The sequence below is a fragment of the Heptranchias perlo genome, chromosome 9 (assembly GCF_035084215.1).
Source record: "Heptranchias perlo isolate sHepPer1 chromosome 9, sHepPer1.hap1, whole genome shotgun sequence".
In the NCBI taxonomy this organism is placed as follows: domain Eukaryota; kingdom Metazoa; phylum Chordata; class Chondrichthyes; order Hexanchiformes; family Hexanchidae; genus Heptranchias; species Heptranchias perlo.
Genome location: NC_090333.1, coordinates 19,550,835 through 19,577,734, shown reverse-complemented (window position 1 = coordinate 19,577,734; position 26,900 = coordinate 19,550,835). Strand labels below are relative to the sequence as shown.

At 43.6% G+C, this 26,900-nt stretch overlaps 1 protein-coding gene across 1 annotated transcript in view; it reads left to right on the top strand.

The window, feature by feature from the left end:
- The first annotated feature begins 310 nt into the window (after positions 1-310).
- alg14 (ALG14 UDP-N-acetylglucosaminyltransferase subunit) overlaps positions 311-26,900 on the top strand; it is a 52,386-nt gene continuing 25,796 nt past the window's right edge. Inside the window, exons 1-3 of the mRNA XM_067989661.1 lie at positions 311-655; positions 4,237-4,388; positions 21,143-21,265. Coding sequence (XP_067845762.1) covers positions 511-655; positions 4,237-4,388; positions 21,143-21,265 — 420 coding nt within the window. The 5' untranslated portion in view covers positions 311-510. The remainder of the gene's footprint in view (positions 656-4,236; positions 4,389-21,142; positions 21,266-26,900) is intronic.

Below are 26,900 nucleotides of genomic sequence, written 5' to 3'. Positions count from 1 at the left end.
GTAGTTGCGGCGATTAGCATAGATGTATTCAAAGGGAAGCTAGATAAACACATGAGGGAGAAAGGAATAGAAGGATATGTTGATAGATTAACAAATTTATTTTAAATTAAATTCCACATGCTTTCGGAGGCTTCCTCCTCCGCCTGACGAAGGAGGAAGCCTCCGAAAGCTTGTGGAATTTAATTTAAAATAAATTTGTTGGACTATAACTTGGTGTTGTAAAATTGTTTACAATTGTCAACCCCAGTCCATCACCGGCATCTCCACATTATGTTGATAGAGTTAGATGAAGAGGAGGAGGAAGAGGCGGCGGCTCGAGTGGAGTATAAACAACGACATAGACCAGTTGGGCAGAATGGCCTGTTTCTATGCTGTATATTTCAAGCAATTCTATGTATTGCGATTTCGAATTGGGACAGAATGAGAGCCTCCGTATGGGCAGTCGGTGATACTCTGTAGTGTGGAGCGCGGCGCTGCACAGAGTTTGATTGACAGCCGTTCCCGGGATCAATGGATTTCTGGTGCGGAGCCGGCGCTGCGCTGCTCGCACTCGTCTGCATTTTTATTGCGAGATTTTTCCTGGTTCTCAGGAGAAATGAAGAGCACAAGCCCGGCAAGCAGGGCTCTGCCAGCGTTCTCGTAGTGGTCGGTTCCGGTAAGTTTATTTCAGCAGCAGGAAGCGAGGGTCAGGCCAGTGTGCAACTGCTGCCCCATCTTTGTAAAGGAAAGGGAACCCGGAAGCGAGTCAAGTTTCCGCGAATATAAATACTGGGGGCAAATTTGAGAACACACAGAAAAGGGCAATTCTGCCCACCGAAGCTGATCTCTTGTAGCTTATTTCGCCCATGTGACAACCCCATTGTGCAAAAAAAACAAATCGAATTGCATATTATTAGCTTTATGTAATTTTTACTTGCATTGAATTTCTGAAATGTAATGAGTACATAGTACTGATTTTTACTTGCATTGAATTTCTGAAATGTAATGAGTACATAGTACTGATTTTTACTTGCATTGAATTTCTGAAATGTAATGAGTACATAGTACTGATTTTTACTTGCATTGAATTTCTGAAATGTAATGAGTACATAGTACTGATTTTTTTTTCTCTTCACATCGTTCACCTGACGAAGGAGGAAGCCTCCGAAAGCTTGTGAATTTAAAATAAAATTGCTGGACTATAACTTGGTGTTGTAAAATTGTTTACAATAGTACTGATAGGGATTGTGGCATCTCTACTATTGGATGTTGGGAACTAACGATCTGAAAATGATCAAACTGAACTTTTAATGTATTAGCATCGTGCTGCAAGTACATAATTCATTTTTACATACATATCTCTATATAGTCATCTTAATTGCAAGTAAATGCTAAGTGTGGCAGTATTAAATATATTATTTTATTGGTTGAAAATAAATATGCATTAATATCACTTTCCCCCTCTTCTGTTTCCCCAGATTTGTCAAGTGTCACTTAGGAGCGATAATCAAATTTTATGGTTCAAAAATGTGCCCTATTTTGACAAATGTCACCCTTTAGAGAGAAACTATTTCCGCTAGTTGGGGATTCTAGGAGTAGGGGGCACAGTCTAAAAATTAGAGCCAGACCTTTCAGGAGCGAGATTAGAAAACATTTCTACACACAAAGGGTGGTAGAAGTTTGGAACTCTCTTCCGCAAACGGCAATTGATACTAGCTCAATTGCTAAATTTAAATCTGATATAGATAGCTTTTTGGCAACCAAAGGTATTAAGGGATATGGGCTAAAGGCAGGTATATGGAGTTAGATCACAGATCAGCCTTGATCTTATCAAATGGCGGAGCAGGCACGAGGGGCTGAATGGCCTACTCCTGTTCCTATGTTTCTGTTTTTTTATAATTCTGCCATGCTCTTCCAATGTTTCCTGCAATCATTGATTTTTGCTGGACAATCTTCCCCTCCCTAGCCCAGGGGGGCTGAGGCCAGTTGTATCCCAATCGCCACCCAGTCTGAGTTCAGTCAACTCAACACCCACTGAGGGTCGAACCTGGGACCTTGGGTTTAAACAGGTTTACAATTTACAGTATGTAATTCTCGCTGGTGATAAATGTTACCCCTAACATTTCCCCAATGTTGATGCTCTTAATTTTCCCGGATATCAGAGTGGAAATCAAAACGTCAGGTTCCGCATATACGCTGACAATGTAAGCCGTTGTCTTCGGTCCACGCCACAAATTCTGTTCCCCAGCCACCGACTCCACCCCCCTCCCTGGCCACTGTCTGAAGCTGAACCAGAACGTTTGCAACCTCGCAGTCCTATTTGACACGGAGCGGAGTTTCTGACCTCGTATCCTCTCCATCACCAAGACTGCCTACTTCCACCTCCATAACACCACCCGTCTCCGCCCCTGCTTCAGCTCACCTGCTGCTGAAACCCTCATCCATGCCTTTGTTACCTTCAGACTCAACTATTCCACTATTCCAATGCTCTCCTGTCCGGATTCCCACCTTGCACCCTCTGTAAACTTGAGCTCATCTAAAACTCTGCTGCCCGTATCCTAATTCGCACCCAAGTCCCTTTCACTCATCACCCCTGTGCCCGCTGACCTACATTGGCTCCTGGTCCAGCAACGCCTCGATTTTAAAATTCTCATCCTTGTGTTCAAATCCCTCCATGGCCTCGCCCCTCTCTATCTCTGTAACCTCCTCCAACCCTACAACCCTCCGAAATCTCTGCGCTCCTCCAATTCTGGCTTCTTGTACATCCCCGATTTTTATTGCTCCACCGTGCCTTCAGCTGCCTAGTCCCTAAGGCCTGCAACTCCCTCCCTAAACCTCTCCACAAGATACTGCACAAGATAAGAGCTCATGGTGTTGGGGGTAATATACTGGCATGGATAGAGGATTGGCTAACTAACAGAAAACAAAGAGTCGGGATAAAAGGGTCATTTTCAAAATGGCAATCTGTAACTAGTGGGGTGCCACAGGGCTCAGTGCTGGGGCCACAACTATTTACAATATATATCAATGACTTGGATGAAGGAACAGAGTGTCTTGTGGCCAAATTTGCTGCTGATACAAAGATAGGTGGAAAAGCAAGTTGCGATGAGGACACAAAGTGTCTGCAAAGGGATATTGACAGGTTAAGCGAATGGGCAAAAATTTGGCAGATGGAATATAATGTGGGAAAATGTGAAGTCATCCACTTTGGGAGGAAAAATAAAAAAGCAAAATATTATTTGAATGGAGAAATACTACAAAATGCTGCGGTACAGAGGGATCTGGGTGTCCTCATTCATGAAACACAAAAAGTCAACATACAGGTGCAGCAGGTAATCCGGAAGGCAAACGGAATATTGGCCTTTATTTCTAGGGGGATGGAGTATAAAAACAGGGAGGTCATGCTACAACTGTACAGGGAGCTGGTGAGACCACACCTGGAGTACTGCGTTCAGTTCTGGTGTCCTTATTTAAGGAAGGACATACTTGCATTGGAGGCAGTTCAGAGAAGGTTCACTAGGTTGATTCTGGGTATGGAAGGGTTGTCTTATGAGGAAAGACTGAACAGGTTGGGTCTATACTCATTGGAGTTTAGAAGAATGAGAGGAGACCTTATTGAAACATACAAGATTCTGAGGGGACTCGATAGGGTAGATGCTGAGAGGATGTTACCCCTCATGGGGGAATCTAAAACTAGGGGGCATAATCTCAGAATAAGGGGTCGCCCGTTTAAGACGGAAATGAGGAGGAATTTCTTCTCCCAGAGGGTTGTGAATCTTTAGAATTCTTTACCCCAAAAAGCTGTGGAGGCTGAGTCATTGAATACATTCAAGGCTGAGTTAGACAAATTTTTGATCAGCAAAGGAGTCAAAGGATATGGGGAAAAGGCAGTGAGGTGGAGTTGAGGTAAAAATCAGATCAGCCATGATCTCATTGACTGGCGGAGCAGGCTCGAGGGGCCTCCTCTTATGGTCTCCACCCCTCTACCTCTTTCTCCTCGTTTAAGATGCTCCTTAAAACCTACTTCTTTGACCAAGCTTTTGGTCACCTGCACTAATATTTCTATGTGACTCGGTATCAAATTTTGTCTGATAACGATCCTGTGAAGCACCTTGGGACGTTTTACTCATTAAAGGCGCTATGTAAATGCAAGTTGTTGTTGTTATTGTTGTGGTTACAGAACTCCTGTGGCAAAACTAATCAATTGTGGCTCCTTAGACCCAGCATCGTGTTTCATGCCTCACTTTTTTTCCTCAGGGGGACACACAACAGAGATTCTCAGGCTAATGGACAGCCTCTCTGCCTCATATGCTCCCAGGCATTATGTCATTGCTAATACGGACAGGATGAGTGAAGAGAAAGTCCGTATCCTTGAGGCTGCTCGAACTGAAGAAAATACTGAACCTCAGGTAAGTGTAAACGTGGGCTGGAGGTATCGCCTTCAACTGTTTTTGTGTCTTATTTCACATTTGCTGTGGTGTTGTCTGCCGATTGAAAAATTATGATGATCATAGCTAAGCCCGATGATGTCTTTGCCTGATGTGCACATACGAGCATGTCCAGCAGAAGTCGCTAGTTAGCAATGAGTAGTGGGAACGGGTAGATTTTTTTTTCTCCCTTCCCTGCAACCCAGTGGGAAGACTGAGGCCAATTCTGGCCAAAATCAGATAACTTAGCAAAGATTTTGAATCATCCTAGATTCTCGCACCTACTTACTATGCAGCAATCTTTGCTGTACATGGACATCGGGGGAAGATGGACTTGATCATGATGACCCCCCCCCCGACAATCGAAGAACTGGCAGAGACTCACTGTCCAGGCCCACACCCCAATTTGACGGAGGTACTGGAGAACATAAGAACATAAGAAATAGGAGCAGGAGTAGGCCATACGACCCGCCGAGCCTGCTCCTCCATTGAATGAGATCATGGCAGATCTTCTATCTCAACTGCACTTTCCCGCCCGATCCCCATATCCCTTGATTCCTTTAGACTTCGAAAATCTATCGATCTCAGCCGTGAATAGACTTAACGACTCAGCATCCGCAGCTCTCTGGGGTAGAGAATTCCAAAGATTCACAACCCTCTGAGTGAAGAAATTCCTCCTCATCTCAGTCTTATAAGGCCGACCCCTTATCCTGAGACGATGACCCCCTAGTTCAAGATTCTCCAGCCAGGCGGACAGCCTCTCAGCATCTACCCTTTCAAGCCCCCTCAGAATCTTGTATGTTTCAATGAGATCACCTCTCATTCTTCTAAATTCCAGAGAGAGTATAGGCCCATTTTACTCAATCTCTCATCATAGGACAACCTTTTCATCCCAGGAATCAATCTAGTGAACCTTCGTTGGACTGCCTCCAGACTCCAGACCCACAGCAATGTGGTTGATTCTTAATCGCCCTCTGAAATGGCCGAGCAAGCCTCTCAGTTGTAAAATCTCACTACAAAAAGTCACAATAAGAATAAAACCGGACGGACCACCCGGCATCGGACCACTAGGCACCGGACACGACAAAGGCAAACCAAGCCCAGTCGACCCTGCAAAGTCCTCCTCACTAACATCTGGGGACCTGTGCCAAAATTGGGAGAGCTGTCCCATAGACTAGTCAAGCAACAGCCTGACATAGCCATATTCACAGAATCATACCTTTCAGCCAACGTCCCAGACTCTTCCATCACCATCCCTGGGTATGTCCTTTCCCACCGACAGGACAGACCGACCAGAGGTGGCGGTACAGTGATATACAGTCAGGAGGGAGTTTTCCTGGGAGTCCTCAACATTGACTCCAGACCCCATGAAATCTCATGGCATCAGGTCAAATATGGACAAGGAAACCTCCTGCTGATTACCACCTACCGCCCTCCCTCAGCTGATGAATCAGTCCTCCTCCATGTTGAGCATCACTTGAAGGAAGCACTGAGGGTAGCAAGGGCACAGAATGTACTCTGGGTGGGGACTTCAATGTTCATCACCAAGAGTGGCTCAGTAGCACCACTACTGACCGAGCTGGCCGAGTCCTGAAGGACATAGCTGCTAGACTGGGCCTGCGGCAGGTGGTAAGCGAACCAACACGAGGGAAAAACTTACTTGGCCTCGTCCTCACCAATCTACCTGTCGCAAATGCATCTGTCCATGACAGTATTGGTAGGAGTGACCACTGCACAGTCCTTGTGGAGACGAAGTCCCGTCTTTGCACTGAGGACACCATCCAACGTGTAGTGTGGCACTACCACCGTGCTAAATGGGATAGATTCAGAACAGATCTAGTAGCTCAAAACTGGGCATCCATGAGGCGCTGTGGGCCATCAGCAGCAGCAGAATTGTATTCCAGCACAATCGGTAACCTCCTGGCCCGGCATATTCCTCACTCTACCATTACCAACAAGCCGGGGGATCAACCCTGGTTCAATGAGGAGTGCAGAAGAGCATGCAAGGAGCAGCACCAGATGTACCTAAAAATGCAAACCTGGCGAAGCTACAACTCAGGACTACATACATGCTAAACAGTGGAAGCAACATGCTATAGACAGAGCTAAGCGATTCCACAACCAACGGATCAGATCAGAGCTCTGCAGTCCTGCCACATCCAGTCGTGAATGGTGGTGGACAATTAAACAACAAATGGGAGGAGGAGGCTCTGAAAACATCCCCATCCTCAACGATGGCAGAGTCCAGCACGTGAGTGCAAAAGATAAGGCTGAAGCGTTTGCAACCATCTTCAGCCAGAAGTGCCGAGTGGATGATCCATCTCGGCCTCCTCCCGATATCCCCACCATCACAGAAGCCAGTCTTCAGCCAATTCGATTCACTCCACGTGATATCAAGAAACGGCTGAGTGCATTGGATACAACAAAGGCTATGGGCCCTGACAACATCCCAGCTGTAGTGCTGAAGACTTGTGCTCCAGAACTAGCTGCGCCTGTAGCCAAACTGTTCCAGTACAGCTACAACACTGGCATCTACCCGACAATGTGGAAAATTGCCCAGGTACGTCCTGTCCACAAAAAGCAGGACAAATCCAATCCCGCCAATTACCGCCCCACCAGTCTACTCTCAATCATCAGCAAAGTGATGGAAGGTGTCGTCAACAGTGCTATCAAGCTGCACCTGCTCACCGATGCTCAGTTTGGGTTCCGCCAGGACTACTCTGCTCCAGACCTCATTACAGTGTTGGTCCAAACATGGACAAAAGAGCTGAATTCCAGAGGTGAGGTGAGAGTGACTGCCCTTGACATAAAGGCAGCATTTGACTGAGTGTGGCACCAAGGAGCCCTAGTAAAATTGAAGTCAATGTGAATCAGGGGGAAAACTCTCCAGTGGCTGGAGTCATACCTAGCACAAAGGAAGATGGTAGTGGTTGTTGGAGGCCAATCATCTCAGCCCCAGGACATGGCTGCAGGAATTCCTCGGGGCACTGTCCTAGGCCCAACCATCTTCAGCTGCTTCATCAGTGATATTCCTTCCATCATAAGGTCAGAAATGGGGATGTTCGCTGATGATTGTACAGTGTTCAGTTCCATTCGCAACTCCTCAGATAATGAAGCAGTCCATGCCCGCATGCAGCAAGACCTGGACAACATCCAGGCTTGGGCTCATAAGTGGCAAGTAACATTCGCGCCAGACAAGTGCCAGGCAATGACCATCTCCAACAAGAGAGAATCTAACCACCTCCCCTTGACATTCAACGGTATTACCATCGCTGAATCCCCCACCATCAACATCCTGGGGGTCACCATTGACCAGAAACTTAACTGGACCAGCCACATAAATACTGTGGCTACAAGAGCAGGTCAGAGGCTGGGTATTCTGTGGCGAGTGACTCACCTCCTGACTCCCCAAAGCCTTTCCACCATCTACAAGGCACAAGTCAGGAGTGTGATGGAATACTCTCTACTTGCCTGGATGAGTGCAGCTCCAACAACACTCAAGAAGCTCAACACCATCCAGGACAAAGCAGCCCGCTTGATTGGCACCCCATCCACCCTAAACATTCACTCCCTTCACTACCGGCGCACAGTGGCTGCAGTGTGTACCATCCACAGGATGCACTGCAGCAACTCGCCAAGGCTTCTTCGATAGCAGCTCCCAAACCCGCGACCTCTACCACCTAGAAGGACAAGGGCAGCAGGCACATGGGAACAACACCACCTGCACGTTCCCCTCCAAGTCACACACCATCCCCACTTGGAAATATATCGCCGTTCCTTCATCGTCGCTGGGTCAAAATCCTGGAACTCCCTTCCTAACAGCACTGTGGGAGAACCGTCACCACACGGACTGCAGCGGTTCAAGAAGGCGGCTCACCACCACCTTCTCGAGGGCAATTAGGGATGGGCAATAATTGCCAGCCTCGCCAACAACGCCCACATCCCATGAACAAAAAAAAACTGCCTCTAAGGCAAGTAAATCCTTCCATTGTTAAGGAGACCAAAACTGTGCACAGTACTCCAGATGTGGTCTCACCAAAGCTCTGTACAATTGTAGCAAGACTTCCTTACTCTTGTACTCCAACCTCCTTGCAATAAAGGCCAACATACCATTTGCCTTCCTACTGAACTACCACTAAAAGTGGTAGATGTCTGTTTAGATTCTAACTGGTAGGAATACCACTCTTGGCTATCAGTGATGGCAGATATGCTCCTGCAGAGCTGCCAGTTAATAGAACTTGATGTCATCTGTTCAGTGAGTTGGCTGTTGAGTTCTCTGATTAGATCCGTTAATTATCTCCTGAAAGCTGAGTTCCACGTTTGTGAGGCTGGGCACTAGAACAGAAAATGGTGGAAATACACAGCAGGTCAGTCAGCATCTGAAGAGAGAAGAGACAAGTTTATGTTTTGGGTGCAGACCCTTCTTCAGAACTGAAAGGTCAAAGGTGGGCAGTAATTATTTGGGCTGATTTCTAACTGCCGGCGGGAAGCCGGAGAGCACGGACGGCAAGCCTGGGCGGGAGTCTTTGTCGGAGGCCTGGCAGATGTTAAATGCCCTGCCTCTTGCAAATAGCCACCGCGGTCAGCTGCTCACCGCTTCCGGCGGAAAGCGGCAGCTGGTTTTACAGAGGGGGAGGAAGATCGAGTGGTGCAGAGGCTGCCTGTCAGCACCAAGAGAAAGAAGGCTACCAGCAGCAAGGTGAGTACAGGAAGTGGTTGCTGCAAAGGTTTTCCCAGCTTAGGAGAGGGGGCAGCCCTGGGCACCAGTGGCCCAGACTTTCCTTGTGGGGTCCGGAGGAGCGCTCCAGTAGGGAGAGTTTTTTTTAAAAGAGGGCCTTGCTGGCTTCCGAACAGCTTTACCTGGCGGGGCGGGGGGCCTGCTCAAGAGTGGGTTAAAGTGCCTCAGGGGTCCCATGTACGTCATGGGACCCCGATTTACATTTATCAATGAGGTTCCCGTCAGACTTCCGGCGGGAGTCTTGTTCGCTGCCAAAACCAGCTGCGTTAAAGTGGGGAATTGGCAAGGATGGAACAGGAAATGGAGCTGCTCCATTTTAAGTGTCTTTCCCCCCCCCCCCCCCGCCTCATCTTTCTCGCTGATGAGGGAGAATTAAAATTCCTCATATTAATAAAATCAGAAAAAAGGGAGGGGGAAATATATATTTTTAAAAAAGAGGAATCATGGGTTGGATGATATAACTGATCATCTCAGTCAAGCAATGGACAGAAGCTTTAGACATTAAAGAAAGAACTTGCATTTATATAGCGCCTTTCACGATCTCAGGACATTCCAAAGCGCTTTACAACCAATGAAGTAGGAGGCCTGGGAAAATGGGAGAGGTGGACAGTCAGGTATGAAATTAAAACAGGTTTGAAAATGAGGATATAGCTGAAGTCCAAAGTTACTGAAGGCAGTGATCAGACAGGGGTTGCAGAGTCTGCACCCAAAACATGAACTTGCCTGTACTCTCTGCCGATGCTGACTGACCTTGCTGCATGTTTCCAATATTTTCTCTTCTTGTTTCGGATTCCCAGGCTCAGCAGTACTGTGCTTTTCACAGGTATATAGCGTTTCTTTGCTGGGGGCCAAGGTTAAACATATTGTAGTTCTCCAGTTTCAGATTGCCATGCATTTCATGTGAATACTCCAGGATAATTGTTAGTGAAGAAAAACGCAAGGATTGAGCTCAATTCCACCACCAGATGGCGGCAGAGCCCATAATAGTGAGGTTTAATGTTTGAAGCAGAATCTGAGGCAGGCAGGATTGTAAACGTATTAACTTTCTAAATTCTCCCTGTGACCTGCTTCATTGATTTTTCTGAGTATAGTTGGACACTAGTCTCCAGTTTACGAGATAAGAAATGCCTGGGGGCTGCCCGTAACCTAGCAACCTTTGCAAGCGTAGAAAGTGCAGATTTTCCTGATGCCATTATTCTGGCAGTGCAACATGGAGCCTGACCAGCAGAAGTTGACGACTGCCATAATCGATAATTTAAAATATATTTTGACATGAGGTAATTCTCCAGCAGTGTTGATTCGTGGAGGAGATGGGTCATCCAGTTTCCTTCCAAAAAAACTACTGTCTCCAAGCAGAATCATACTGTAGTGGTTTTCAAACCTTTCCATGTGGGGGACTTCCTGCAAATATCAACACGTTTTAAGGGTTCGCCTGCCCAACTTCCAAAAGGCAATATTGACTACCTAAAGGAAAACAATGCCATATTTCAGAAAACACTATTATTAGTGTGCAGTGACAGGATAAGTTGGTATTATTAACCTGCCAAAACATTACTAACCAACGCCACTAAAAAAGATTATCTGGTTATTTTCCTTATGGCCATTATGGGACCTTGCTGTGCGCAAATTGGTTGCCTCATTTCCTTATATTACAACAATGAATTCACTTCAAAAGTAATGAATTGGCAGTGAAGTGCTTTGGGACATCCTGAGGTCATGAAAGGCACTATACGAAAGCAAGTTCTTTCTCAGTAAGTCAAAAAAATTCAGAAATCCAATGCAAAAATCTGGGATCCCAGTTTGAAAACCTTTTGGTGCAGGGGAGCATTTTAAGCATGTGTTATATGTTTCAGCAGTAAAAATTATTGATCATTCCTCAATATGAGCACAGTACCACATCAAAGGAAACCAAAAATTTTGGATCGGGTGGCCACCCATGAGACATGTTCAGGTGGTGTCAAGCTGCTGGTTGTGGAGATGAGCACCTGCCTTGACTCAGCAAAGATCAACATCTTATTTGGTCCAAAGTTTTCAGATATGAAATAACCTAGTACTGGTTAAGCACTATTGACAATAACTTGCATTTATATAGTGCCTTTAACATGGTAAAACAGCCCAAGGCACTTCACAGGAGTGTAATCAGACACAGTGCCAAAAAATGATACATTAGCACAGGTGACCAAAAGCTTAGTCAAAGAGAGAGGTTTTATAAGGAGTGTCTTTCTTACTTTCTTATAGGAGGAAAGAGAAGCGGAGAGGTTTAGGGAGCTAATGCTAGAGCTTAGGGCCTAGATTGCTGAAGGCACGGCTGCCAATGGTGGGGATGCACATGAGGCCAGAATTTGAGGAATGCAGAGTTCTTGGAGGGTTGTATGGCTAGAGGAGGTTACAGAGTTAGGGAGGTTTATGGGCAAAGTATTTGCAGCAGAAAGAAGCATGAAACCAGCTTTTCTGTTGCAGTATTTTTGGGATTATATTTTTTAAAACAATGGCCTAGCACTGTGTTTAGTGAAGGAGAATTTTTTTCTAGGTGTCACTATTTCTTATCCTGACATCGACATTATTAACTTTTGTTTTTCCTTATACTTCAGCCAGGCAAAATATTGTGAATTTAAAATCGATTTTCAGTTAACTATTCTTGAGGGTTTTTTTGTGTGTTTTGGGTTGAAAAGCCAGCACACAAGTAGTGTCTAGGGATAGCTACAGTTTATATTTTTATAGTCAGGGCTATATAGTGCAATCAGTGTCTGATTAAAAAAAAATCACATATATTCACAAGTAAATTGCATCGGAAATGTCCTCATCTTTTTGAGATGTGAGCCTGCAGAGTTTTATTGGAACCAAACTGCCTGAGAGAGCAGGCATGCCGTTTGATGTCGAAGCCAGGTGCTAAAAGCAAACAAAAGTACCTTAATGACTGCTGTTCTTACTCTATCTACTTGAATGGTCAAATTGGTTGATAATACGATTACCTGACAATGAAGAAAGAGCTTCTTTGATATTGTGTTGTGTAATCTGCCTTGGAGTCCCAGAAGACCTGTATAATGGGTGTGGAATTTCCCTGCGTCTCCAATTTCTTGTTTGACTGCCCATTTCCAAGTCAAGATTGTGAGGAAGAGGCTCTGTGGAAAGTCTTTGCCATGTAATATACCATCAGGAACTTAGTGGTTGTTTCCATACTGTTTCAACTAAGATTTTGAACTTCATATTTTACAGAACTGTTTAAGTATTGTATCAGTCAAATATTGAACTAAAGGCTGGTTGCTGTATTCGTTTGTTTCTGTAATCCTTTTTCTTGCAAATAAATTTGACTGATTAAGTTTAGCCTGTACACAGTGGGCTGCCAGAATAGTGTTTTTCATTGTGGACAAGAGAATGTAGTGGGAAAAACATACAGTCTCCAGTGCAAGATACTTTGGGAAAGGGTAAATATTAATCCTATCACATATAAGGGAGCAAGTTTCAGTTTGTAAGAGACAAGGGTCAGTTTATGGAAACTGCCTTTGTGTGGTGTACATAAGTAAAGAGTGTTGGGAGAGAGTCTGAACTGGAACGAGGTACATGGGTCAGACCTGCGTCAAGCAGTGTGCACTTCATGACCAAAATCTTTATCAGATAAAACAAACATCATAACGAGCCATATCCAAGTAGGGATAGGAGCCTGGACATCAGTTTAATTTTCTTTTTGGTCTATAAAATGCCTTCTACAAATTTGGGAGGCAGTAGGGGAAATGTCTACTCAATGAGGACAATGTGGTGGTTCTAGTGATGTACAGCTACAAAGACGAGCACCACATCAACTGAAGTGAAGCATATGGTTGGGGAAAGTGGAATTAAAAATATGTTCATATGGTCCCTTGGTCACAACTTTGTAGCCTTGAATTCATTCATGCAGGACCCAGTAGAAACCAGGCCCAAAAAGCTTATATTCCTTTTTCTTGTCAGCTGTAGGGAGGAAATAAGGACAGAATGTACAACTTTAAAATGGGAACTGTCACATCTGCGTGATCTGCTCCAATTATCCTCGCCTTCTAATCCTGCTTCACCAACAACAACCACTTGCATTTATATAGCGCCTTTAATGTAGTAAAACCTCCCACAGGAGCGTTATCAAACAAATTTGACACCGAGCCACATGAGATATTAGGACAGGTGACTAAAAGCTTAGTCAAAGAGTTAGGTTTTAAGGTGCATCTTAAAGAAGGAGAGAGATAGAGAGACGGAGAGGTCTAGGGAGGGAATTCCCGAGTTTGGGACCTAAGCAACTGAAGGTACGTGCACCAATGGTGGAGCGATTAAAATCAGAGATGTGCAAAAGGCCAGAATTGGAGGAGCGCAGAGATCTCGGAGGGTTGTAAGGCTGGAGGAGGTTGCAGAGATAGGGAGGGGATTTGAAAACAAGGATGAGAATTTTAAATTCTTTACCTGAAAACTACACTTGGTCTCGACTCCCTGTGTGTCATGTCAGAGGATCAACTCATAAAATATATATGCGAACGTGCCTTCTTGGGTCAGTGTGTAAAGAGAAGGTTTTTCTTTTCTCTTGAGGATGGATGCAATTAATTCAAACACAAAAAAAAATGGGATTTTGTTTTTCTTATTCTAAACTCATAGCTTTCAAATGGAACCAAATTGCTTCTAATTTTTTTTTGGCAGGGAAGTGGGGAGTCAGGAGTTCACAATATTACTCCTGGAAAATTATGGTGTCGTGCAGTTTACTTTGAACTGTGCCAAACCTGCCTGACAGAACGAATTAAGCCGTTGCTGTGTGACACTGTAGTGGTTTTAAGTCCAAGCAGGCTGCTCTATCTTCTGTGGGGGTTTTTTTTCCTTTTTGATTTTTTTTTAATATAATTCTCAAGAAAGTACTTTCTGCACATGTATTTTATGAGTTGATCCTCTATGCCGTAACATGCGGGGAGTTGAGACCAAATGTAGTTTTCAGGTGAAGCAGGATTAGAAGGTGGGGACAATAGGATCAGAGCACGCAGATGTAACTGTTCCCATTCTGTCTTTATTTCTACATTTCAATTATAAATTCTTAATTCTACATTTATAATGAAAACTGCCTATGTAAACATTTTGTGATGTAATTACATCATCTTGACAGTAGTGATGCTGCAGTGCGTCCACTAGAGGGAGTGTGTGAGAAGTTTACATAGACACTTTCTATTATAAATGTGGACATAAAGAAAGGAAAAACTTGCATTTATATTGCGCCATTCATGATGTCAGGACATCCCAAAGCGCTTTATAGCCAATGAAGTACCTATGAAGTGTAGTCACTGTTGTAATGTAGGAAACACGGCAGCCAATTTGCTTTTTTTGGGACCTTATTTGGCCTAATGAGATAATGACCAGATTTTTTTTAGTGATGTTGATTGAGGGATAAATATTGGCTAGGACACTAGAGAGAACTCTCCTATTCTTCGAAATAATCAGCATGGCTTTATGAAGGGGAAGTCATGTCTGACAAATTTGCTTGAGTTCTTTGAGGGCATAACGTACAGGGTGGATAAAGGGGAACCAGTGGACGTAGTGTATTTGGACTTCCAGAAGGCATTCGACAAGGTGCCACATAAAAGATGATTGCTCAAGATAAAGAATCACTGGATTGGGGGTAATATTCTGGCATGGGTGGAGGATTGGTTATCTAACAGGAAGCAGAGAGTTGGGATAAATGGTTCATTCTCGGACTGGCAACCAGTAGCCAGTGGTGTTCCGCAGGGGTCGATGCTGGGTCCCCAACTCTTTACAATCTATATTAACGATTTGGAGGAGGGGACCGAGTGTAAGATATCAAAGTTTGCAGATGATACAAAGATGGGAGGGAAAGTGGAGAGTGAGGAGGACATAAAAAACCTACAAGGGGATATAGACAGGCTGGGTGAGTGGGCGGAGATTTGGCAGATGCAATAAAATATTGGAAAATGTGAGGTTATGCACTTTGGCAGGAAAAATCAGAGAGCAAGTTATTATCTTAATGGCGAGAAACTGGAAAGTACTGCAGTACAAAGGGATCTGGGGGTCCTAGTGCAAGAAAATCAAAAAGTTAGTATGCAGGTGCAGCAGGTGATCAAGAAGGCCAACGGAATGTTGGCTTTTATTGCTAGGGGGATAGAATATAAAAACAGGGAGGTATTGCTGCAGTTATATAAGGTATTGGTGAGACCGCACCTGGAATACTGCATACAGTTTTGGTCTCCATACTTAAGAAAAGACATACTTGCTCTTGAGGCAGTACAAAGAAGGTTCACTCGGTTAATCCCGAGGATGAGGGGGTGGACATATGAGGAGAGGTTGAGTAGATTGGGACTCTACTCATTGGAGTTCAGAAGAATGAGAGGCGATCTTATTGAAACATATAAGATTGTGAAGGGGGTTGATCGGGTGGATGCGGTAAGGATGTTCCCAAGGATGGGTGAAACTAGAACTAGGGGGCATAATCTTAGAATAAGGGGCTGCTCTTTCAAAACTGAGATGAGGAGACATTTCTTCACTCAGAGGGTAGTAGGTCTGTGGAATTTGCTGCCCCAGGAAGCTGTGGAAGCTACATCATTAAATAAATTTAAAACAGAAATAGACAGTTTCCTGGAAGTAAAGGGAATTAGGGGTTACGGGGAGCGGGCAGGAAATTGGACATGAATTTAAATTTGAGGTTAGGATCAGATCAGCCATGATCTTATTGAATGGCGGAGCAGGCTCGAGGGGCCGATTGGCCTACTTCTGCTCCTGTTTCTTATGTTCTTATGTGCCATGGGATCATTTATGTCCACCTGAGAAGGCAGACTGGATCTCAGCTTAACGTCTCATCTGAAAGATGGCACCGTTGACAGTGCAGCACTCCCTCAGTTAAGAGGTGGAGAGAGAGACAGAGAAGTTTAAGGAGGGATCTCCGAAGAGTGGGACACAGGCAGTTGCGTAATCTGCAGTCAGTGGTGGCGGGCACGTGGAGGATTGCATAGAGGGCCAGAGTCAGAGGAATGGAGCATTCGGGATGGGATTTACGACTGGAGTAGATTGCAGAGACGGTGTGGGGCAAGGTCATCGAGGGATTTATAGATGAGGATAAGGATTTTAAACATTCTTCATACCAGTGTCAGCTGTGGCCCAGTTGATAGCACTCTCACCTCTGAGTCAGAAGGTCATGGGTTCAGAGACTTGAGCACAAAATCTAGGCTGACACTCCAGTGCAGTACTGAGGGAGTGCTACACTGTTGGAGGTGCCGTCTTTTGGATGAGATGTTAAACCTCAGGTGGATGTAAAAGATCCCACGGCACTATTTTGAAGAAGAGCAGGGGAGTTCTCCCCGGTGTCCTGGCCAATATTTATCCCTTAACCAACATCACTAAAACAGATTATCTGGTCATTATCACATTGTTGTTTATGGGACCTTGCTGTGTGCAAACTGGCTGCCACATTTCCTACATGATGTGGAGATGCCGGTGATGGACTGGGGTTGACAATTGTAAACAATTTTACAACACCAAGTTATAGTCCAGCAATTTTATTTTAAATTCACAAGCTTTCGGAGGCTACCTCCTTCGTCAGGTGAACGATGTTCACCTGACGAAGGAGGTAGCCTCCGAAAGCTTGTGAATTTAAAATAAAATTGCTGGACTATAACTTGGTGTTGTAAAATTGTTTACATTTCCTACAATACAACAGTCACTACACTTCAAAAATACTTCACTGGCTGTAAAACGCTTTGGGATGTCCTGAGGTAGTGAAAAGCACTATATAAATGCAAGTCTTTCTTATCGAAAATAAAGTGTGGTTTTTACTCTTCCCTTACTGTGGTTTCATATAATTTCTTGTATTACAAACGAGCCAGCTCCCAGTTCAGCCAAACATCTGATCACAGTACCGATGATGAATGATTGATCGAGCTTCAGTTTCCGTGCTGATATACAGCCTCCTGCTCACACCAGAATGGGACATGATGGTCCCTGGTGACCTTCCAATCACCCTCGATTTACCCCCTCCCTTCCTCAGTTTTCTAGGATCATTAAATTCAGTGAGTAAATTATTTTGCAAGTACTTGCATAGCACATAACTGCCCCCTTCCCCAAAATAACACTCATTTTCTTTAGAAGTGGCCGTAGTTTTCCAGTGCATTCAGTGCAAGTTTTACCGACAGCAGGACAGATCTTTTTACTGTTCTAAGGAATAGAAAATAAATCATTTAAAGTTGAACTAGCCACCACTAGTTGGGTTTGTCACTCTCCCAACTCTTGCTTGTTATGAACAGAATCGCATTCTTAATCAAATGGAACTTTAATCATGTCTGCATTATTGACCAAGAACATGAGGGGGCGGGATAATAACATCCCAGGAAAATGAAACAAAATGTAGAATGTCTCCAAATTGGTGCGTGGGGAGAAGTCATAGCTTGACAGTTTCATGTCTCTGTGTACATAACCGATCAGAGATATGTCCTGTTGCAGGTCATACAAATTTTTACGTTTTTAAAAAAATATATTTTCCTATATATGGGATGGTGCAGCTGTGCCAACATCAGTTGTAAAAGTGTCTTCGGAGACTGCTTTCTGGGAGAGACTCCAGTCTGTATGGGGTGACATTTAATGGGGGTGGGGAGGGCGGGCAGGGTCAGTCTGCCCTTTGTTTACATCTTAATCCTTCATCAGACCTGGATTGTTTGACCAAATGCCCCAGGCTTGTGACCTGTTGATGTATGTAAGATTGCCACTGTGACTGATGGGAGCCGCTATTATTATCCCTAATGGCTGAGGTATCAAAATGAGCTTTGTTTTTTTTTCCAAAAGCCAATCTCATTGCGTCTGGATGTCTCCTGATTATAGTAGATGTGTATAGTCATTTGGGACTTAGCTATCTGAATTGCTGAGCAAGTGTTGGAAGATGCAAAGTGTACCCAGGTGATAGACCTATCCAACATTGGTCACCAGACAGTCAGTGGTCTATTTCTTCAATCTATTCCTGGTTAACGTTGAAATCTATTTTGATTGACAGCTATGAATTGTGATTGATATCTATCAGTCTTTCTTTGTAGCAGCCAGGATCAAAGGGAAGAGAGCACATATAACTGGGACTGTCAGCACACAGTCGTCTTTTTGCCGTACCATTATTCTGGCAGGAGGCTATAGAGACTCCATTGTCTTCCTTATGTAGAAGCTTTTCATCAGGGATGTGTGATCCAAATTACAAAAATTACTGCAAGAACATCTAGTGTTATATAAGACTTTTCTTGTTCTGGAATGGTTTTAAAGTACTAGTGAGCAATGAAATTTCTTCCACTGTACCCATTCAGCTGATTAATCTATTTTGCTTCTGTGTTCTTTCAGTCTCTTAATAAATGCTAATTGGTGGTTTTCAGCCTGAATCATACGGTCTGTTAGCTTGTTGTTTTCTACTGATTCCAGAGAGATCAGGAGTAAGTTATACCATTTTCCGGTGTCTATGCCCCTGGTCATACTGCATCCTAGATACTTTGTGCATAAGGCTAAGTTTCATAGGAACCGTGTCTTTGCCAACAGGAGCTGACTTCTGCTTTGGGTACAAGTACAAAGAAAGATTCAGGAGAGAGCCTGAATTGTAACACACTTTGAATTTACAGAAAAGAGAAAAATAAGCAGAAATATTAAGGGCTATGGGAAACTCAATAGAATTTTAATAAATGCACAATAGAGCTTACAACATTTGATGTAATGTGAAAGTCGCACAGTTTTAAAGTGAAAAGAGAATAGAACTTCAGAGATATGAATAAGCATAGGTGACTGTTTTTACCCATTCCCCACATGCCCTCAGTTCTGGATTGCTTCACAACAACCCCAAGTGCTGCTCTGTGATCAGCTCATAAGTTTTCTATTAGATGAGGGAATTAGGGTTAAAATCAAAACCCTACCATGATTAATATCTTTCTGTGTTTAAAAATAGAGGCTTAACATTGCAACATTATATACACATTATCTATGGACCATAGATCAAAGGTGTTGGGGGAGGGTAGGGCTGGGGATGAGGCAGATGTGTTCCCTTTCAAATTGGTTAGGCATGAATTATATCCTCCTCTCCCTACCCCCCTCATAGCAATTCAGTGATTGTCCTGGATGTCCTCCAACTCTTTATACGTACTTGCTTCTCTGATATAGACTAGTTATGCAATTATAATTTGCAAAACTGCTGATCCAACTAAAAACTGTTCCCATTGCTGTAATTGTAATCTTACTAGAAATGGGTCCTTCACCTTTTTTCCGTGCTGTCTCATGCTGGAGATTGATAGCATGGGAGCCAGCAGCTCTCCACTACCTCGCCTCCATGGCCATTCTCCACCTGCGAGTCTTGACACTGAGCATTAGCTGGCTATTTGACCATTGCGGGGGGGGGCCTCACCGCCGACATCCATACATAAACACTTTCCAGCAGGAGTTCTCTTCACGGGACTCTGGCTGAAGTGTTAACCTGCCTTTTCTTTCTTTCAGAGGCTGTGTATTTCCATCCTTTTTTCCTTCTCTCTTCCAATTTGCAACTTTTTTATCATTTTTTTTTCTTTTTATCAATTCCAGCAGGAATTGATCAGGAGCAGAATCCTCCTGGGTGATTTTCTCACCACCCCCCCCCCAACTGCCCCCCATGCTCAGACACTGAAGCCCCTTTTACCACCATTGCATCTGAGATTCACTGGCTCAGCACAAACCAAGGTTTGGACCTGGAATGTTGGCATAGCTCGATACACACTGGGTGGTGTGTTTACCCACTAAACCATGAAGGGAACTTCAACTCGACACCAGATGGAGAGCCTCTCTGTCTGTGCTGTGAATTGTTTTCATTTCAACACAATTCCAACAGCTTTATTTGAAATCACAAGCTTTCGGAGCTTTCCTCCTTCGTCACCCGATGAAGGAGGAAAGCTCCGAAAGCTTGTGATTTCAAATAAAGCTGTTGGACTATAACCTGGTGTTGTAAGACTCCTTACATTTGTCCACCCCAGTCCATCACCGGCATCTCCACATCAACACAATTCCAATTAGTGACCAAAATGAAATCACAATAAAACTCTTCTCATTCTTTAATGTGTAGTATGGTGTGGTCTTGGTGTACGGTATCAGCCATGACTCAGTGAGTAGCACTCTTGTCTCTTGAGTCAGAAGATTGTGGTTTTAAGTCCCACTCCAGAGACTTCTGCACAAAATCTCAGCTGACAGCTGCACTGTCAGAGGTGTGCCGTCTTTCGGATGAGATGTTAAGCCTCTCAGCTGGACGTAAAGAATCTCATGTCACTATTTTGAAGAGCAGGGGAGTTCTCCCTGGTGTCCTGGTCAATATTTATCCCTCAACTAACATCACTAAAACTGATTATCTGGTCATTATCACATTGCTGTTTGTGGGACCTTGCTATGCACAAATTGACTGCCACGTTTCCTACATTACAACAGTGACTACATTTCTAAAGTACTTTATTGGCTGTAAAGCATTTTGGGATGTATTAAGATTGTGAAAAGCGCTAAATGAATGCAAGGCTTGCTTTCTTTTACATGCAAGCCTGGCAGATTGGAGTTCAGAAGACCTAATCAGTTTATTCATACCTGATATAGGGGTTAAACCATTGGACAGGAGCAGCAATACTGTCCTTCCTTACATTTAGTGTGCGGCTCAAAAATCATCTGACGACTTGATAGATCTTTTGAGATTTTTACTTGTATGAAACTGGAGTTAAGGATCCTGAGAAAATTAGAGGGGCTCTGGGAAGGGAATTGCTAACGGTCTTGGTGAGAGAAGAGTTTGTGGTTTTGGTGGAGTATTGATGTTAGGGTGTTTAGGACTGTTTGGGTTAAAATATGCCAGAAGATACTGCATTCTGGTCCAGTGGAAACCTTGCTATAGTGTGTAATTGAATTGAAGGTAAATATTTAGCATCAGTAGAATGAGTATTTCACACACTTACTATGGTTTAACACTACTTACTACTTCTGGTGTTAAAAATTCTCATTAGCTTGACTTCCTGTACCACTTGTTTTACAGTATACCATTCACAGGATTCCTCGTAGTCGCGAGGTTTGTCAGTCCTGGAGTTCTTCATTGGTATCTACAATACATTCACTGCTGTATTCCATGCCACTGGTATTCCAGCTGAAACCCGACTTGGTACGTATAACCAAACTAACAGTGGGATCTTATTTATGCCTACGCGACTTGTATCTCATATACAGACTGAATATACTTGTGTTTTTTTTTTGCTGCATTCACGTTTTTTTTTAATTTTATGAAAATGTTGATTTCCAACATTTTAGCTGAAAAGCCTTGTTCAGTCGGGCAGTTGATAAATTGAATGCTTGTGACTACAGTGAGTGGCTCTGGTATTTTTCTGATTTCAACTTAAACCACAACGAGTAAATGAGGTGTAGCAGGCCTCACCCCTTTTTGTTTTACATGCACAACACCTAGATTTTGTGTTTTTGGATTGCTTAGTAATGAAATTTGGTGCATGTAACACGTAGGTTATGTGTGTGAAACAGCTGCTTAATTGTGCAGAAATTTCAGCACAAAAGGAGGCCTTGCAGCCAATCAATACTGCCTGGCTTCCCTATTGGAGCTTTCCACTCGAATCCAATGTTCCTGCTCGTTCCCAGTACCCTTTAATATATTTTTTCTTTTGAATGTTTATGCGGGCTTAAAATTTTATGATTATCTCTGCTTCAGTAGCCAGGTGTGATAATACATTCCATATTCTAATGATCCTTTATTAGAACACATAAAGCATTTCCTGCTTATATTTAAAAAAAGTACAAAAAGTTGACAGCATTTTTGACCTGGTTTGGGTGTATGAGTTTGGCATCAGTACGATGTGCTGTATACACTTGTATATATGGTAGTTCAGGCCAGCATCATCCAATGAGAATATGATCTTGAGGCTAGGAGAATTGAAAATTTCAAAACTGAGATTGATCGATTTTTGTTAGTAACGATATTAAGGGCTACGGAACCAAGGAGTTAAGATACAGATCAGCCATGATCTAATTGAGTGGCGTAACGGGCTCGAGGGGCTGAATGGCCTACACCTGTTCCTGTGTTCAATGTTCCTATTTCTATTTGCATGCTCCCTGATTCAGCTCATGTACTAAACGATATTAACAATGACTATCACAGCTTCTAGTCAATAAGACCCTGTGAATTACAATATACTGATTGTTATTTTCTCTTATCTGTGGATTTTCAGTCAATGAACTTGCCGTGATTGCCTGCTGATGGCAAAAAGCCACCATGAACTCCGCAGTATAGATTATTAAAAGAAAAGGCTCGGGAGTGTCTAGTTTACTGGTTCAAATGATCGTGATAAACTCTATTGTGGTTTATGCTGTCTGAGCCACTTGTTGGGATCGCTGCCTTGGAACCATTCTGGAGTTAACCATTATTCTCTATTTGACCTGTCACCATCTCTCCTGAGGGGACTTAAAAGAAAAATTATTATAGAATATTTGATAATTGTCCCACCGTAGCCCAGTCTAGTCCATAGCTCTCTGTTCTAACTCCCTGTCATGGTTGGTGTCAGAGTAGGTGGTAAGCCTACCATTTTTCTCTTTGTAATATTCACTGCCTAGGAAATGGGGGTCAGACTGCAGCTGGGCGGGAGCACATATCTGTAGTCCCCTTAGCCCACCCATATTGCAGATTGTGCCCTTGCAACATAGTGGAAATGTGGCTCTGATTTTGAATCCGTCTGAACCACCACCGCCACCCCCCCTCCCCCCTCCCCCCCCCAACCCCGACCACCAAAAAAATCTTAAAAATTGATTTTGGTGATGTTAGTGTTTTTGCCATTACCCCATAATGCCTGAGTTTCTTTCCATTTGATATTAAGTGATACATGAGTACTAGATTGCTACACAAGAAGCAAACTTGCTGCTTTGAGTTTTGGAGCCTTAATGTAAACCTCCTGCTTCACTGCACAGTTTAAATCAGCAAAAGAAAATGTGTTTTTACTCAGATTAATGATTGCACAGTAACTCCACCCTGTTTACTGAATGCCGGAGGTTGTTCTGTGAACTAGCTGTAAATTGAGGTCCTACAGAAGCAGGACTTTTAACTCGTGTGATTCACTCTGGAAACACTGGGGATAATTTTCACCTCCATTGTCTGTGCGGTAATCTGGCGGAGCGTATCGCCCACCTGTGGTAGAACCTGCATAGATTTGTGAAGGGTGGGTCACGTCTGTAATCTGGTTAAACTTTTTGAGAAGGCCACTAACATGGTGGACAGGGGAATGTCTATGGATGTTGTCCATATTGACGTCCAGAAGAAATTTGATACGGTTCCACACGAGATTATTAGCAAAAACAAAAGCATACACAATTGGAGGCAACCTTGCAACATGGGTTGGTAATTAGTTGGGAGGTAGGAGGCAGAGAATAGGGATAAAGGGAACATTCTCTGATCAGTGGGATGTGACAAGTGGTGTTCCCCAGGGATCTGTACTGGGGCTTTAGCTTTTCACCATATATATCAATGACTTGGTTGTAGGAATAGAGAGTTGTATATCCAAGTTTGCAGATGACACTTAAATTAGGAGGCACAGTAAATTGCGTAGATGGGAGCAGGAAGCTACAAAGGGACATAGACGGATTAAGTGAGTGGGCAGATGTAGTTCAACATAGGGAAGTATGAGGTCATCCACTTTGGATCTGAGAAAGATAAATCAGAATATTAATGGTGAGAGGCTAGGAACTGTGGAGGAGTAAAGGGGTTTGGGTGGCCATGTCCACATATCACTAAAAACTAGTGCAGAGGCACAAAAAGTAATCGAAAAGGCCAATGAGATATTGGCCTTTATCTTACGGAGGTTGGAATGCAAAGGGGAGGAAGTTATGATTCCATTGTACAGAGCTTTGGTCAGACCCCATCTGGAGTACTGCATTCAATTTTGGGCTTTGCATCTCAGGAAGGATCTATTGGCCTTGGAGGAGTTAAAGTACAAATTCACCAGAATAATACCAGGGTTTAAAGGATTAAATTATAAGTACAGGTTGCATAAACTTGATATGTATTCCCTTGAATTTAAAAGGTTATGGGGTGAACTAATTGAGGTGTTTAAAATGATAAAGAGATTCAATAGGATAGGTACAGAGAAACGATTTCCTCTGTTGTGGAATCCAAAACAAGGGAACATAATAAAATTAGAGCTTGGCCGTTCAACAGTGAAATCAGGAAACACCCTTTCACACAGGTAGTGTAAATCTGGAAAACTCTCCCTCAAAAATCTGTGGATGCTGGGTCAATTTAAATTTTCTCAAGACTGAGATCGATAGATTTTGGTTAGTGAAGGGTTTCAAGGGACTATGGATCATAGGAGAACAGGCTCGAGGGACTGAATGGCTTACTCCTGTTCCTATGTCCGATTGATTTCAATGGGATCAAAGTTGGGCAGGTTTCTACAACAGATGGGTGACCCGCTCCGCCAGATTACTGCAAAGGCGAAGGTGAAAATTGCCCCCATTGGATTACTGCAGTGTGAACACGAGCAAGTGCTGAAGGATCAGCTTCAGTTGTTTCATGCTTTAATCAGGTTACTCTCTGGTCCACATCGGTGAGAATTGCATATAAATCCACAAGTAAGATAACACCAAATGTATTCTCGTTTTTCCCACTCTTAACATTTTGAGTGCGAACAACATGTTTTTATGGAAGATTTTGCAAGTTGTAATGGGAATTAAACTGAATCTGTACATTCCTGATTTCTGTGCATGAGTGAGAATGGTGCGCTGAACACTGGGAAATGAATGTTTACATTTTGCAGTGAATATTGATTGTTTGCAATCCTGGGCCATCTGAGGGGGGATAAAAATTGCTTGTTGTGGTACTGCCAATCGGGATAAACGTGTGTGTGCGCAAAACTGTGCAAGAAAAACGGGTCCACCACAAAGAGAAAAGCATCTTCAGATGACCCTTCAATCCTTTGTTCAGCATTTTGGCAGCTGATTCAACAAAAGCAGAGAAGCTCTTGGAGGTAGACGTGGTCTGTGTGAATGGGGCAAAATACTAATTATGCGAAGGGCAGTGTCAGCCGGTCAGGCAGAAAGCTTAGCCATCTCTGGTGAAAAATGAAAGCCAGAAAAGTCAACGATTTGTGAGTGAAGGTCAGCTAGGGACGAGAGTTGTTGATTTTGATGAATTGATGAAACTGCAGGAGAAAGTAAAATGATTCATTTTAAAATCAGAGGGAAAATAATCAAGGTCAGTGGGGTTACTAGTGAGCAAAGATCAGAAAATAGACAATAACACGAGCGAAGAGAAGGTTGCAAAAAAGCCATTTGTTCCATTGCAGCTCATCCCTCCTAACTCTCCCATTATAGCACCCAGCAGTATTTTGAATTTCTCTAACATTTTTGTCTCTTCTGCCCTACCCGACAGATTGTTCTCGGTGTTTAGCTCTCTTTGACCAAAGAAGTTCTTCCCAATATCTATTTTAAAAACTACTTGTAATCAATTTAATATGGAGTTGGAGAGGCAACTGAAGAAACTGAAAGAAGAGAACAAAATAAAGAGAGCGACAAAGGGGGAAATACATAAAGAAAACCAGGAGAAACTAAACTGGGGAATGAGAAAGAATGACCTTGCATTTATACAGCGCTCTTCAGTTGAAGTGTGGTCACTGATGTTTTGTAGGCAGACACGGCAGCCAGTTTGCACATAGGAAGGTCCCACAAACAGCAATGAGACAAATGTCCAGTTGATTTGTTTTGGTGGTGTTGCTTGAGGGACGATTGTTGGCCAGAACACCGGGAGAACTCCCTGCTCTTCTTTGAAAAAACACCACGGAATCTTTGGCAGATAGGGTCTCGGTTTAATGTTCCATCCAAAAGATGGTACCTCCAACAATGCTGCACACCCTCTGATGTTTCAGCCTAGATTAGGTACTCGAGTCCTGCAGTGGGGCTTAACCAACCTTCTGACTCGAGGTGAAAGTGCTATCACTGAGCCAAGCTGAAAAGGATATATAAAGACCAAAAGATAGGAAAGCAACTTGTATGTAATCTATGCTTTTGTGTTTTTTTAGTAGCACTCTCTCTCTCTGACACTCTCCATCATCTATCTGCCTTCCACTCATTCTGTCTAATTTCTCCCATTCTTTCCACTTCTATTTTTGAATTTAATCTCCTCTTTCAAAAGCTTTCCTTTGTTACTGGCTTTCCCTTGTTTTAACTCCCTTCCAATGAGATGTTAATCTGTTTGCCATTTTTTGTTTGGTGGTTCAGGATCCCATGGCACTCTGTGAAGACGGGCAGGGATTTCTCCCAAGTGACCTGCCCAGCATTCTAACTCCACCCAAAACAGGTTAAATGGTTATATATTTCCCTGATATGTGCGAACTTTTGCTGTGTGCAAACTGGTTGCCATGTTTGCCTTCATAACAACAGTTACTGCAATTTAAAGTAATTCCTTGTGTGTGAAGCACTTTGATATATTTCCAAGGGAAGAAATAAAGCACCATATAAATGGACAACTTTCTTTGCTCTCGTAAGCTCCAGTGGTACACTGAGGCGTGATGTTCAGTAAACTGCTTCATATCTACTTCACCCACTTTTGGACCATTATATTTTCACCGTTAGATCCCCCCATTAACACATTGGCCTAGAAATTTGGGCGCGCCCATTTTTGGGCACGCAGGGGGCAGTCCCCCTGCCTGAATGGTGAGGCCCGAGGCGCACCCAATATTGGACCTCGAGCCTCATTACCATCAAGCCGGCGAGCTGCAGACAGTGACGGGCAGCTCGCCAGCGAAGCA